The sequence below is a fragment of the Platalea leucorodia genome, assembly GCF_965183815.1.
Source record: "Platalea leucorodia genome assembly, chromosome: 4".
NCBI classification, from domain to species: Eukaryota; Metazoa; Chordata; class Aves; order Pelecaniformes; family Threskiornithidae; genus Platalea; species Platalea leucorodia.
The window spans coordinates 41,941,688-41,956,749 of record NC_138826.1 but is presented as its reverse complement, the minus strand read 5'-3'; the positions used below and the strand labels follow the sequence as shown (position 1 = coordinate 41,956,749).

The window sequence follows — 15,062 nt, the reverse complement described above, 5'->3', positions numbered from 1 at the left end:
CCCAGGGCATGGTCCCGCGGTGCAGCGCTCCTCCTGCCCTGTTGAGCCCGGTGGGTGATGCCAGGAGTTCCTCGCCGTGGCCCCATCAGGGAAGGGGTAGGAGGAGCAGGACACATTCAGGACGTCAGGAGAGAAGGCAGCAGCTCCCAGGGCACAGGAGAGCCTGGACCAACTCAGGGCTGGCCTCAGAACTAGAGCTGGCATTGTCCCTGCTGCTGGTCCCCTCACGAAGCACAGCTGGCGGCTCTCCCTGGGCGAGCCGTGAGGCTATGGTCTGTTAAGGCACAACTCAAATATTTGTAAACACTGGTGTCCTCCCAGGGGAGGGTCTAATGAGCAATTCAAGTAAGGGTGGAAGAAAGATGGCTGCTCCCCAGCCATGCCACCCAAGCGCCAGAGCCAGCAACTCCTCAGCCGTGGTGGCAGATGGAGCATCCTTGGTCACCTTCCGGCCAGGGGTGGCTTCAGGGCCACCTTCAGGGGGACAGCCTGCTGAATGACCAAGGGGGGTGTTGGTGGGCGATGAGGGAGAGCTGGTCCTGGTGGCCCCTCGTCATGGCATGGCACCTTGCTTTTCAGTGCCGGGAGAGGCTTGCTGGGTGGCTTCGGCTTTGCCTGGTGGGAGGAGAGGAGAGACTCAAGTCCCTCACCTGGAAGCCAAGGAGGGACCTGGAGGGAGACGGGGCAGAGGAAGGCCCCCCAAGTCATCAACCGCCTGGGCCACCCCATGGCTGTGCCCCACACATCGGGGCTGGTCAGGCCAGGGTAGGCTGGGGGGGATGTCTGAGAGCAGCCCCTGGCCACTGGAAGGACAGGACACCCCGCCATGAGGCAGCAGTGGCTGCAGGGTCAGCAAAATACAGGGCGAGAGGCCGCCCTCCCACCCACGCTTCAACAGCTGCCCCGTGCCAGGGCTCTGTTCAGCTCCCTTACCTGTGGGGCCGGGTGGCAGGGCCCGAGGGGCCGGGTGTCCCGTGGGGCCGCTGTGCTGCTGAGCAGGTTGGGGTGGCCGATGTCATGGCTGGACAGCTGGCGGCGGGGGCGTTGCATCCGGCTGCCCTCCTGGAAGAGCGGGTTGGCGAGGCTGGCAGCGGGTCCACTGGAGGTCCTCCTGTAGGGCACAGGAACAATGCGGGAGCTGCTCCAGGCACCCCCAAAGCTCAGCCTGTGCGGACATGGCTCAGCCCCGCTGTGGAGCAGGGGAGAGGGGGAATTACCCTTTCTGGAAGTGCCTCGTCCCCCTGCCTCTGAGGAGCACAACGCCAATGCCAAGCAGGATGCTGGAGAGCGCCAACACGGCCAGCACAGCCGCTAAGACCATGCTGCTGCTCCCTGTGGAGACCCAGTCAGTGTCAGGATGGGCACCCCCACGCCAGGGATGCCCCGTGGGGATGGAACAGCTCCCACCAGCATGATGGCAGGGCACCGACCCCCTCCCGAGGCTTCCTCCCTGGCACACACATTAGGCCGAGGGAGCTGGTGCCGGCCATGCACAGGGGATGCCGTACCTGCTGCCATCCCTGAAATCTTCTGCTCACAGTAGGGCGCTGCCCAGCCCGGCTCGCAGTGACACTCACGTTTGTGGTTGCACACCTGAGATGAGGGAGGAAAGTGTCAGGGTGATGGACATGCCGTAGGGGCCGGGACCACTGCCTGGTCCCCGCAGCTGCTCTGGGAGAGCACAATCCAGCAGCATACCCCGTGGTTGTTGCACTTGGCTGAGCAGTTCTTGTTGCCGTAGACCAGTAGGTTCTGGCAGCGCCCAGCGTAGCAGACCTGGGGGCAGGCAGGGGGGCTCTGAGGCTGCCCTGGGTCCCCACGGCTGGCAGTCACACCCCCCCCCCGCCACCCCAGCCCGGCCACCAGCGCGCTCACCATCTCCTCTCCACACTTGGCGCCAGTGGGCACCAGCCTGAGCTTGGCCACCACCTCGTTGGCATCGCTGCTGGCGATGACTGCCTTGCACTTGAAGCGGCCAAAGAAGAGGGAGTAGGAGCCACCACCAAGGACGGGGCTGGCGTTGTCACTCAGGCACAGCAGCGTGCCGCACTTCACATCCCTGCAGGAGAAGCAGCCATGAGTACCAGTGGTGGGGGCGGCACAGAGCTCGGGAGCTTTGCTTGGCCCCGCAGTGCTGTTGACAGACATGGACACCACTCCACCATCCCCCTGTCCCCAGCTCCTTACTTGGGGCTGCAGGGCCGCTTTCCATACTCGGTGAGGCAGTGAAGGTGAAGGTGTTGCTCGCTGTTGTGCTTAAAGCAGACATCAGGAGCCACCTGGGCCTCTGCAGGACACACGGAAAGGGTCACATGGAGCCAAAGCCTGCAGCAAGCCAGCGGTGCTGGCACCAGTGGCTATACTTTAGGGTCATCAGCCATGGCACCCCAGCTAGGGATGCAGGAGGGGACCACAGCTGAGCAATGCCCCAACCTGCAGAGCTGGGCGTCCAGGCACATCACCCACAACATGAGGCAAAGAGGGTGAACAGGGTGGGGGAGCAACTACCTGCGCCCCAGAGCGTGCGGCACTGCTCGCCGTGTGAGGGGCAGGCCCCATTGTAGCAGTAGCCATTGCCGTTCTGGCAGGAGATGCCATTCTCCTGGAAGACATCCTCCGGGCACTCGGCACTGAGGCCAGTGCAGTGCTCAGGCAGGTCACAGTCATTCTTGCTGGCCCGGCAGAGCACACCAGCAGCCTTCACCTGCACAGAAAAGGGGATGTTGGCACTACCTTGATGCTTTTGCATCCCTAGATACATGCAGGCACCACAACCTGGCAGCACCCCTGTCTTCAAAACACCTCCTGGCACCCCACAGATCCAGACACAGCAGCTTGTGCCACTGTAGCATAGATATTTGCTATTGACTGAGCTACTGCACAGGACAGAGACACCATCAGGCCTTGGACTGGGTCTTCTCATAGTTAAGTCTCTCCCTGCGGACAACACCTTGTGCTTTGCTTTTAGTCCTGGCATCCTCCTCCAGCCCTGCCTCTTCACATCAAGGCACTTCTTATGCCTGTGTGCAGGAACCAATTCATATAACTCTTAACTTTCTCTTGGACAAATGGAGCAGAAGAGGCAGGTTGGTTTCCCAAATCAGGAATGGGCCACACTGATCTCTTCTGACCATTGCCCAGTTCTTCAACACCTTTCATCCTGCATCTAACCTAATAGAGACAGGCGACCTGGGCTCCAGGATGCCAGAAACAGAGGCTGCTTCACCTTCCCAACTGCTTCCCACCTGAGATGCTGACTGTCCATGTAGTGAGACCATCAACTGGAAAGTGTGATTCTGCCCCCCCCCAAACCATTGGGTGTGTTTGGCTCTGGGCAGGCTGCTACAGAGGTCCTTCAGGCTCTCCAGCGAGCTATGGACACACCTTGCCTCTACCAGGAAGCTCCAGAGGAGGCTGGGGCAGGACTACACACCTGCCCGCTGCCTTCCCTGCCAACCTGGTCCCCCCCAGCCGTGGCAGTACCTTGCAGTCCTGGCAGCAGTCCCCCCGGGCACACTCGGCTCCCTCTCTCAGCCGGCAAGTGGTGGCGTTGCAGCAGCGGTCAGAGCACTCCTGCGAGACAGGGTGGGACCAAAAGCCCCCTGAAAGACCCTTTTCTTCCTTTCTGGGGGGACGCAGTTGCCACGTCACCAGGTTCCAATGGCAGCATAGCTGCCACAGGCTGAACCACGGGGCAAAACCACAGCATCATCCCAGCTGTGAACCATTTCTGCCACCTCTTTACCCCCATTACCAACATCAAACCAAAGGACCAGAAGAGAATTTTCAGAGGATGGGGCCTGACCTGGGCCCCTGCTCTCTGGTAGCACCCTTTGCACATCTCCAGGAAAGAGAAAACAGGAGCTCTCTGTGCTCTCTGCATCGGGGGAGCATCCCTTCAGGTCCCAGAGCAGGGCTGTGACCCAGGGATTTATCCCAGAGACATCGCCTGGATATTTATCTCAAATCTCACCCCTGTGATGCAGTGGTGGGCAGCTAGGGACAAGGAAAAGCTGAGCACTGCTCTTGAAAGGACAACATGCCATGGTGTCCTCCTCCTTGGATCACCTCTTTGAAGGATATGCTGGGGGATGGCCATCTTTCCTAGGCATGCTCCTGCTAAAATCACAGCCAGCTACATGAAGGGGGGGGGGGGGCTCACATCCAAGTTATTTTTCAGCAGAAGCATCAGGAACATAAGGAAGATGAGTCTTGCAAAGCATGATGTCCAGGGAAGAAGCTTACATAACCTTTTCTGAGTCTGAATGACAAGTCTCAGATCCCTGCCGCCCACCCTCCTTCCTGGGCTGTCAGAGAGTATCCCTACCTCTGGTGTACCACAGTCGCACTGCTCTCCCCGCTCCACAAACTGGTTCCCGCACACTGGCCCCCCATACAGCTCATCCGCCCTGGGGACGTTTAGCAGACAACTGGTCCTGGGGTCCCCGAGGAACTGCCACATGTCCTGCTCACTGCAGCGGCTGAAGAGCTTGGGGTAAACCAAGCTGAAGGGGGACAAAAACAGGCAGTCATGAGCAGAGATGAGAGCCTGAGGGCCCTCACACCCACTACCCCAGGAGGAAACTGGAGGGCCACCAACAGACCTTTGAAGTGCAGCTTCAAGTGAAGTGTCCACCCAGACCTGACCATCTCACAGACTTCACCCCATCAGGACAGTGCCAAAGGACACCTCGAGATATTTGCTGCCCAGGGGACATTCCCTTTTCTCCTTCACTCACCCAACACTCGCTGCCATGACGCATCCTCCATCAGCTTTGGGGACAGGACAGCGGCAGCCAGGAATGTCTTCATCATGAGACATCCCCAAGTTATGCCCCATCTCATGAGCCATGGTGGATGCAGCACCGATAGGATTCATGCTGTGGTCCTGCGGGACAAGAAGTGCAGCGTGGTTCAGATGCTCTCCACAGCATCTCAATGGGGCTCACTGGGGCTCTTCAGCCGCTCAGTGCCAGGTCTCGCTGCCAGCTGCAATTCGTTCCCTAATGCTGCCATGCCGAGATAAAGGAAGACAAATGCTGGACTTGGTCCCATGGCCCCTGAAGACTTCTGGACTGGGCTCTCAGGGGTGTAAGTGAGCTTAGATATAGTGGCTACCCTGAAACAGTGCTTTGTGGTGATTCTGGACAGCCAGAGGTCCCATGGCCAACTGCTCCTGCCCCAGCAAAGGATGCCCTCCCTGGGGAGGGATGAGAAGCACAGACAGGGTGGTTGGGGAGCAATTGCAAACCAAGTCCCAGCCACCTCACAGGTGGTGGGAGAAGCCCTGTGTCCACAGAGCTACTCTGGGAGGCTTTTCAGGGCTCAAGTATATCAGAGCCCTCCACAGGAACCCAGCTGGGTTTCCACAGCTACCCTTCCCCTGCAGCCCCAACACTTCCCTGGGGGTCAGTTGCTCAAGGGCTGGAGATACCAGGAACCAGAACTAGCCCTAAGGGTGCGGAGGGGAAAACCTGGAGACCAGTGGAGGTGAGACCCACTCTGGAAAATACAATGCAGGGAGTGCAGACTGTGGGACCACTGCTGCCCGAGCAGCAGGACCCACCTGGTTGACACCGCCTGAGTCCCTGGTGCACATCACAAGCTTCTTGGCGAGCCCTACGGTCGTGCCATGGAAGTCTATACCCCTGTGGGATTGAAATGCCACCGTGACCATGTGCCCTGGGTGGCAGCAGGACTGCAAGGATGGTGAGGTGGTGGCCCCCATTCTTACGTGATCAGCTGGGCATTGTCATGCGGCTTCCTCCGCAGCAGCTCTGCCTCCCGCCAGTGGAGGAAGTTGTCCAGCGTCACCTCTGGGTTGGGACTGACCACGATTTTGTCCTTGTGGCTCCACACCTCCAAGCCGATCAAGGCCACCCGCAGGTGAAGAGGCTGATAAAGCTGGGGCAGGAGACAGGCCAGAGGGAGCGCTTGGATTTGAGCTGCACAAGCAGAGGGAAGGTCCCACCTCCCCAGGGAACAGCAACCAAGCCCAAGACCCCACCTCACTGTGCAATATCAGCTCTGTCACCCCCTCAATAAATATAACACAAGCTGGGGTGACCACGTAGACAGGATTTACCCCGGGACCTCCGGGCTCCTTCTTGGCCAGTGAAGGCTGGGATGCTGCTCCCACATTGCTGACCCAAGACCGAGGCTGAAGCAAGGCAAGCAGAAACCCTGCCTTGGTGCACTGCATCCATCACTCTCCCCTTGTTAGCACCCACTTCAGCTTGAGAGTGGACATGAGAGAGCTAAGAGGCAGCTATCCCATGCTCCTGAGGACCCAGGGCTGAGCTGCTTGTCAGGTGCACCCCATTGGCCACAGGAGCTGGTCATCCTGCAGCAGCCCACCTACGGTCTTGAGATCAGCTCCAGCTCCATCACCCTACCCAGGCCAATCTCTCCTCTGCTGTGTTCATGCCCATGCTGGCACTGCAGGGGACGTGTGGGAGTGGGGAGGGCAGATCCAGACCCCTGGGCTCACCTTGTCAACATGGTTCACGATTTCCTTCATGCGGTTCTGCACTGTGCGCAAGTCCTTGTGTTTCCTGAACTACAGGAAGGACACAGAGAGATTTCCAGGCTGGCTTCGACATCCTCACTGCAGTATGACAGTGAAAATGTAGGCACCAGCTTGGTCCCCCCTGCACTTACCTCCTCGTTGTCCACGACCAGGACCAGCTCCACATATCGGGGACCTTTGTGTAACGGGGCTGATTTCTGGAAGGGAAGAGGAAAGTGAGTGCAAAGAGGGGCTCAGCTCTGCAGCTTGCCGAGCCCTGCGGTTGACCCTCCTGTGGGATATGTTGGGTCCTGGGGTATCTTCCAATGTTATTCAAGGCTAGTAGGTCTTCTAGCTCTGCTTTCTGATGTTACTTTGCTGGGTGTTTCAGACATCTTCCAACACACAAGGAAAAACCCAAGCCTGCTACCGGGATAAGGCATGAGAGAGGCTCTGCAGGCATCACGGAGCTCATGGGGTAGGAGAATGCTCCTGCTAATGGTACAGGATCTGAGGACTTTTTCCCACCAGGAGCTAGGCCACTGGGAGCAACGTGTGTTTGGGTACCCAACCAAAAACGCGCAGGAGAGGAGCATCGCCAAGAGATGTGGTATGGCCCCACTCCTCTCCTGGACGTCACAGGACCTCTTGCAAACTCAGCTACAGGAAGAAGAAGCAAAGCGATCCTTAACCCAGCGGTAGAGCTTCATGGCTGCAGGAATTTTTGGTTCGTGGTCATATTCCAGGGTGGCAGCAGACTCTCGGCATGTGCCATGTTTCCCCTGCAGGTGAGCTGCTCTGTACACTGCGTGCCGGCCAGCCGCATCCTCCTCCAAAGGCTCCAGCAGGAAGGTGGTGTCATTCACTCGGTAAAACCCTCTGCCAAGAGACAGGGTGGGCGTCAGGTTGGGGAGATATCCAGCAGGACACGGACAGACCCTACACGCACCCACACAAGTGCCTGTGCTACAAAATACAGCTGCCAAATCCCAGCTAGGAAACCACCCTACCCCCTCATGGTTCCCATAAGCAGCTTGGATGAGCTACAGGACACTAGTGGGATGTGACAGTCAGGTCCTTCTGGCCACGTGCATGAAACCACACTTGATATAAAGCCCCAAGCAGCCCTTGGGCAGTGCATGAAGCCTCACATCACTGTGCAGAGGTATGGGGTGCAAGAGCTCACAGCAATGCAAGGGACTGGATGCATCTTCCCTGCAACCTCACCTGGCCCAAGAGCACATCAAAGAGGTGCTGCAGGACCGAGCTGACCTGGGGCATGCCAGGAGAGAGGGACCAATAGGAAACATGTCCATAGCATTTTCTTTCAGAGGCTGCAAAAGCACCAGTTGAACAAAAGGACTGTTAGGGAGGCTGGAAACTGGCTGCTGGGCTGGGAGGGAGCAAACTGTGGCATGGTATCCGTGGCTGGTAGCAAGGGGAGTATCCTGTACTTTGAGCAGCAGAAATGTCCCAGCGTTCAACAAGGAGAACTGCCCAGCGCTGCCAGGCCAGGTTTAGCACAGCATTTCTGCTGAGCAGCTCTGGCCTTCAAGATGCTTTCTGTAAGGTGTGCCATGTGCCCGGTCTGTATTGTTCTTGTCTCCTGTCCTGCCATTGCACATCTTGTCCTCCTACTATACAAGGACATCGTGTCCCATGTATGCACAATCTGTGCAAGCCAAGGTCTCCACAGACACAACCCCTGCTCTCAAAGTAAGGATATGGCTACCACACAACTCCAGTGGGTGTTTCTCCTGCAAACAGGCGTTTGCAGGTCCCTCAGTGCTCCAAGGACCAGCCATCCCCCTCACACATCCCCCTGCAAAGGACCCCTTCCTCTCTGTCTTACTCTTTTGCAACGTCTGACTGCCAGCTGATCTTAAAAGAAAGAGAACAGCAGAATACGAATCTTCCATGGCAAACTGAGCAACCTTGCATGGACCTGGTGGCTTGGGTTACTCTGCAAGGATGCTTTCTGCCATTAAATGCGGGTAGACCCAAGGCAGCTTTTGAGGAATGAGCACCGGCACAGCCAGCAGCTGGTGGGTAGAGGGAGACACAGTTGGCCTGATGCACCATATGCTTTCTTTTCCTTTTGGAAAGGCACTCAGCCATCAGCTCTAGGAGCTTGGCATGGCCCAGAGGAGATGCTGGCTGCCTGCATGCCAGTGCATTGCCACAAGCACACCTTTGTGCCACTGGCTGCAGCACTCAGGGCAAATTTGGTCCAGTGTGCCCTGGGAAGAAAGGACGGATCCAGGACAAGCCGTGCCTTGCTGCCCACTCCTGCCTGGACCTCTTGCCATGCTCAGGTTTCTAGTCTCATCCCATGCCATGAGTCAACCCTCCCAAAAATGGCTTAGCTGCAAAACACCGCACGCCTTTCCTGCTGGGCGCCAAGCCAGGGCAGTCAGCACTCCGACCGCCAGCAGGAAAAGGAATGTCTTCTTCTCTTCCTCAGGGGAAAGCTGAGCTCTCCCTCCATCAGCACAGCTCCGGCTGGCCAGGGCTTGGTCACACCAGCTCACTGTTACGCAGCACCGCATCTGCCAGGAGCAGGCCAGGCTTGATGCTGTCCTCCGGTCAGCTGCAGTGCCCCGGGGGAATTGAAGGTCCTACCTGAGCCCACTGCAGGTGCTGATGCTCACTGCTGAGTCGGCATATCCTTGCACACTGCCCTGATAAAAGCAGTGATCCTGCCACCGAGAGAGAGGAGAGGTGTAAAGGGGGTCTGCACCAGCTGTTGGCATGGTGGGACCCCACAGGAGAGGGAAAACTGCTCTCCCCAGAGCCAGCCCCGTACCTGAATGTCCGGCTTCTCCGTGATCTCTGTGCCATCAGCTGAGTAATGCGTTTCAGTGTAGTGCTGTCCCAGCAGCTCCCTGCAGGATAGGGAAGGGGCATTAGCAGTGACCCTGGTTTTGGGGAGAGGATGGAAAGCTTTGGGGATGAGGTTGGTCAGGATGGGTATGGTGGGCCCATAACTTCCCCAAGTGGGTTTGGCAAGGAGGAAAAAAATGCAATATTTTGCTAGCAAGGGTCTGGGCTGAGGGCTTAGATTGCCGGTGTGGTGATGCCGGACCTTGGATAAGTGATGTTCACGGCAAGGGCAGAAATCAAGCCTCCCCCTGGCCATCCCGCTATGCCCACCCACACTCACTTGTTCTTCTCCAGCCGCAGCAGGTAGTCTCTGCCTTCAGCACGGATGCTGTAGAGGACACGCTCTGGGTAGGCGCTCTGCATGAAAGATAGACAACAGCACAGACCCACCGTCACCAGGAGCAAGTGCTACAGAAGAGAGGACCTGCCCAGAAAGGGGATGGGGTGTGCATGTACCCTGCTGGAAGGTGGCCGCAGGATGGGGAGCCTGGCTGCTCACCCTGAAGGCATCCAGCAAAGACACGGGAAATCAGAAGAGAAGAAAGCAAGCATGTGGGCAATAACACAAATTCCCAGCACATCCTGAGATAAAGAACAGGTCACCAGCAATGAAACAGAGTCAGCAAAATCTGACTTCCCATGTCTGACACATGGCTGCAGATGGCCATGCCAGAAACTGAGGTTTCTTACTCATCAATCACAAAGCTCCTTTTTTTGGAGACTGAGTTCAGCACTTACTCACAGGCTGAGACACAAAGATCCCCAGTGCCCAATGGCTCTCATCAGCAGAGACTTCCTTATCTCTGACTGATCTAACATGCAACATCACAGTTAGAGAACAACCTTCTTTTGGTTCTTGTCCGCTACTGAGACTAGATTTCAGTATCACCATGTGCCGTATCCCCTGAGCATCATGCTAGTGCTGGTGGAAGGGACCTCAAGGCCTCTCAAGTCCAACCTCCAGTCACTATGGCTGGGTCAGGGTGACTGGCTCAGCTCAGGTGAGCCCTGAACCCCCAGGATGGAGATGTCCCTCTAGAAGAAGTGTTTCCCTCTGGAATGTCTTGTGATCTCCATCTGCAGAGATTGGGCCACAGACCTCCAGAGGTCCCGTCCCACCAGGGCCACCGAGAGAGAGATGATAATCCCTTGCATGGTGCCCTGTATCAGGCTGCACCCTTGGCACCAGGGATCTCCTCAGCCACCACCACAGAACAGAGACCTCTCCTGAGGACATGTCTTCAGCTCTTATGGGATCCCAGGGTTGAAGGATTGAGCAAAAGGCAAAGCAAGCATCTCCCGCAGGGCCAGCATTCCTCCCAGATGAGGTGTGCGGCCTCTTCTTGGGGAGGATGACAGCACCTGCTGTCATATGATGGCTCAGCGCTCCCAGGGGGATGATCTGCAACCTGGCAGGAGTTGGGGCTGAGCAGAAAGTCCTGCTGACTCAGCGCCAGCAGGGCCAGGTAAGAGGGTTTGCCCATCAGTCTGTTGCCCTCAATTCTACCCAGTTTGCATTTCCAATCTGAAGTGATGGGCTGCCGGCCACGAAACATCCTCTCTGCCTGCCGAGCAGGTTACAACAAGCCTGCTGGGCAGCCAGGCAGCCCCCGCTGCAGGCGAGTGCACTGCTGGCGTGCAGGCGCACTCATGGGTCCCTGGGAAATTCTCCTCTTATGAACAGCGTCTCCTGCCTGACGCGTCCATCCGATCCCGTGTCCACTGACAAAGCAGTGCTTTGTTATTGTTGGCAGCGCCAGAGCCAGAAAGAGGTCTTAAGAAATGGCAGGAAGGCACTTGGAAGGGTTTGGTGGGTCAGGGACCATCTCTTGGAGACAACCGCAGGGCAAGTAAAAAAAAAAAAGGTCCTGATAAAGCTTCTCTGAATCACCCCCTTCCTTATTAGCATGGGCTTTGCAAGGGCTCCAGATGGAAAAGCTTTGAAAGCGCAGGCAGCTCAGCCCTGCCCCAGCCCGAGCCCTGCTAACCCCATGACCGTGATGAGCAAGCAAAGCAGATCTGTGGCCACAGCGCACAGGAGGGATTTCTTCCAGCTGGTCTTAATAAGATACTCAGAGAGCTTGCAGAGGATCAGGACAATGCCACCATCTCACCCCAACACAGGGTATTTCTTCTCTGGGTGGGAAGAGGCAACGGGTCTCTCTAGGACAGTAGGGATGGGGCTCATTGCACCATGCCATGTATCAGAGGAGGTGCAGCACAAGAGAGGAGGAAAATAAGGTGGGTTGCTAGGCCACCACCGTCTCTTGCTCCTGCTCCATCTGGCCCCACCACTTGCTCTGCAACCTCCTGCTGCTTCCTGCAGAGCCCCAGGCTGGGCCAGCAAGAGCTGGGCTGTCTCCACCTAGGCAAAGGACTGGCCTCTTTGCATCAACTGGCTCTAGGATGCGGTGGGGGAGATCAGCAGAGATGTGCGAGCACAGGTGCACTGGGGGAGAAGCCAGCAGCTTGCAACACAGGGTCTTACATGGGCTGGAAACCACCCTCCCATTTCAATACAGCTCTTGAAAACGCCGGAGCATGGGGATAAGAGAGAGGTCACATCTGCAATCAAGAGCATGTAAATAGAAATCTTTTTGAAGGCCTTTCTTGCTCTTTTTTTCAGGTCCCTTTCCATGAAGAACCCAGGCTTGTCACATGCCCCTGCTAAGGACAGGTGGGAAGAGAAGACCATGGCCTGTGGGAAGGCTGGCATCCCAGGAGATCCTGTGCTGTGGGACCCAGGTCTCCACCCTGTCTCCAGGGCTGAACATTTTGATTTAAGCAAAGCCAGAGGGGAGCAGATCTGCTTCAAAACTCACCTGGCAGACGCTCTGCTGGACCAGCCCCATGTGTCCTAACTGCTCTGACCCAGGAACCAGCTCTTGGCCCATCTCAGCCAGAGACTGCTAATGCAAAGCCACGGGAGGAGCTGATGCAGAAAATGCCCATCCAGCTACCTGTCTCCACTTCAAAGAGGGGCCTGGTGGTGGTCAAGACTTGCTGAGAACCTCTTCCCCGACAAGGTTACTAGGAGAGCAAACCCACCTTTTGTGGAAGAGGAGGAAAATGGCTTGAAAGGCAGGAGACCTCATACCCTCAACACAGCAGGTTTGGGAGGTCCAAGGACTGCCCAATCCAAGACTGAATCCAGGTGCCACCTGGCAGACACCACCCATGGCTGTCCCAAAGTACATAGCTCAAGGCAGATGTCTTCTCCCATGCTGTGGAAAGCAGAGGGACCCCGAGATGGCTGAGCTCCCCTTTCCGGGGGGATCAGTGCAGAGCTGCCCAGCACAGATGGTGTCTCTAATTAGCCTGGGGAATGTTTATCTCGTGAACAAGTTTAGGTTTCTAGAGCAGAGAAAACAGATGCTTTCGGGGAGTGTTTTTGAAGCTAGTTTATCAGAAAGGGTTTGAATCACAGATGAATGTGCTGTACGAAGAGTTTACTAGGAAATAAATGTCCCCAGCCCATCCATCTCATCAGGTGCTAACGTCGGTGCTTTTCAGTCCTAGAAAATGAATCCATGTATTTGGCTGAATTTCACTTTAAGGCAATGAGGAAAGTATCTTTGAGGTCAAGGCCATCATCCTATGGACGTCAACCCCAAGCGGTCAAAACTTCTGAGTCAAACCCCATTCCTTCCCCCAAATTACAAGGTTTCCCAAGAAAAATAACACTGCCTTTCTTTCATGTGGTTTCTGCAACTTTCTGATTCTTATTTCCCTGTCCCAAAGGGCAAAAAAAAACCCAACTTCAGCAAACACAGCAAGAAAAGTGATTACAGTTCAATGAGGCTTTACAAATCCCTCTTTAAGCAAAGACGAGATGTCACAAGATCACTGCAAGTCTGCAAGAGGTGGCACCGCTGGGTAATGTCTCCAAAGCAAGCATTGGAAAAAGCACCCTCCCCTCTCCAAGAGTCCACCCTGCTATCTGCAGTTCCTATTTTGACCCAAAACAGGCCAGAAAACCTGATCTGATCAACTACTTCAAGATCTCCATCCTCTGCGATGGAAGCAATGCAAGAAAATGTGCACCAGGCCATTCTTCTGGCACAGGGCTAAAGGGGTCCAGCTCCGAGCCCAGTGGTGGGCCAAGGGGTTCCAGCCTCGAGCCCAGTGGTGGGCCAAGGGTCTCTGCTGACTGTAATGCCCGCCCCCCCCCCCCCCATCCATGGACTCTGTGAAAGGCAGCGAGGGGAGGTGATGCTACTCACTGGTGGTGCAGAGAGGTCCCTCTTCCCTCGAGCCGCCAGCACCTTGTGTGGTGTCATCATCTCATACTTCTTGACATGGGCGAGCTTCTCCTCCAGCCTGGCAGTGGTGTCTGGGAAAAGTCAAAGGGCTTTGAGCTGGGATGCCCAGAAACAACCGAGTCAGGATAATGGAAACAGCCAACATGAAGGTGCAGGGAAGAGCCAAAATAGCAAGTCCTGAAACGCCTGCTGGGAACGCAACTCCCTGATGGGCTCCAGGGACACTCCAGCCCCAGTGCCCACAGGGCGCTCAGCATCACCCATGGGCAAGTGGGTTCCTTCAAGGCTGGAAACCCCTACTGAGACCCTCGTGTGTAAATAAAGATGGAGGTTTTTCAGCTCCCCATCCTGATGCCACGGTTTGTGACTTGGGGTCAGGCAGCTGCCGTTTTGGAGAACAGCTCGTGTCAGGGCTGGCTCAGCCCTCTTCCCATCCTCTTTTTTCTTGATGTCAGTAGGGAGACATTTCTGCCACAAACCCTTCACCTTCCCCAGGAGCTCCCGCTGCAGCCAGGGTTAGACGGGGCCAGCGGAGCCCCCGGTGGGGTGGCGGCAGAGCCGGGTGCTCCGTCTGCGGGTGCCTGGCGGCCCTCGCCCACGGAGCCCGAGCGGGAGCCAGGAGCCTCGTCACCACCCCCTCGGCCGGCTGAGTCACCGGTCCCCCCCGCCAGCACGCCGCAGGCTGGCGGTGACAAATTTCCCCATCCCCTGTGAGCGGAGCCGGCCGAGGGAGGTGACCCTGGTCCTCAAAGCCCCTTTCTCCATCCTTCGCCCTGGAGAGAGGTCGGGGAGGCGATGCCAGCGGTACCCGCGTAATCCCCCGGTAACCCCAGGGCAGACGGAGCAGCCGAAACCCCGCCGAGCTGCGACCCGTCCCAAAAAAACACCCCACGCCCAGCTCCCTCCTTGCGCATCCACTCCTGTGCCGCTTCCCACGCGTCCCCTTCATTCTCGCGGGGAAAAGCACCCCCCCCGCCCCGCCCTGTACCTCCAACCCCGCCCCATGGCAGAAGACCCCCGGGGAGGCGAACTTTCGCCCTGTGCCCCCGAAACTTCACGCCCGTCCCGTCGGCGGAGCCCGGCTGCCTGCGGGCTGCCTGCCCTGCCGGGGACCGCGCCCGCCCGCCCCTCGCTCACCGTGGACCAGCAGCAGCAGCAGGAGCCGGCGGAGCAGGACGAGCGCCGGGGCCATGGCTCCGGAGGTGCCCGCCGCGCCCGGCCCCAAGCGCCGCCGCACCGCGCCGCGCCGTCAGCCCCCGCCCGCCGTGACTCACCGCCACTCGCGGGACGGGACGGGGAGGGACGGGGCGGGGATGGGGCCGCCCCCGGCGGGGGCTCCGTGCAGAGCGGGGCTGGGAGAGGAGGGGGAGGAGAGGGTCCGTGAGGTATCGGGGGGTGACCGTGGGGCA

General features: G+C 57.6%; 1 protein-coding gene across 1 annotated transcript; it reads right to left on the bottom strand.

The window, feature by feature from the left end:
• Positions 1-342: 342 nt before the first annotated feature.
• ADAM8 (ADAM metallopeptidase domain 8) lies at positions 343-14,845 on the bottom strand (the record flags this gene model as incomplete). Its single annotated transcript, XM_082308908.1, has 21 exons — positions 343-615; positions 934-1,111; positions 1,218-1,332; positions 1,509-1,593; positions 1,699-1,776; positions 1,876-2,059; positions 2,188-2,287; positions 2,509-2,704; positions 3,484-3,573; positions 4,328-4,505; positions 4,740-4,888; positions 5,567-5,648; positions 5,735-5,904; positions 6,491-6,559; positions 6,661-6,726; positions 7,201-7,387; positions 9,131-9,207; positions 9,315-9,393; positions 9,672-9,748; positions 13,615-13,724; positions 14,791-14,845. The coding sequence occupies 21 exons, from the start codon at positions 14,843-14,845 to the stop codon at positions 442-444; spliced, it is 2,499 nt and encodes an 832-aa protein (XP_082165034.1). The 3' UTR covers positions 343-441.
• Positions 14,846-15,062: the final 217 nt, after the last annotated feature.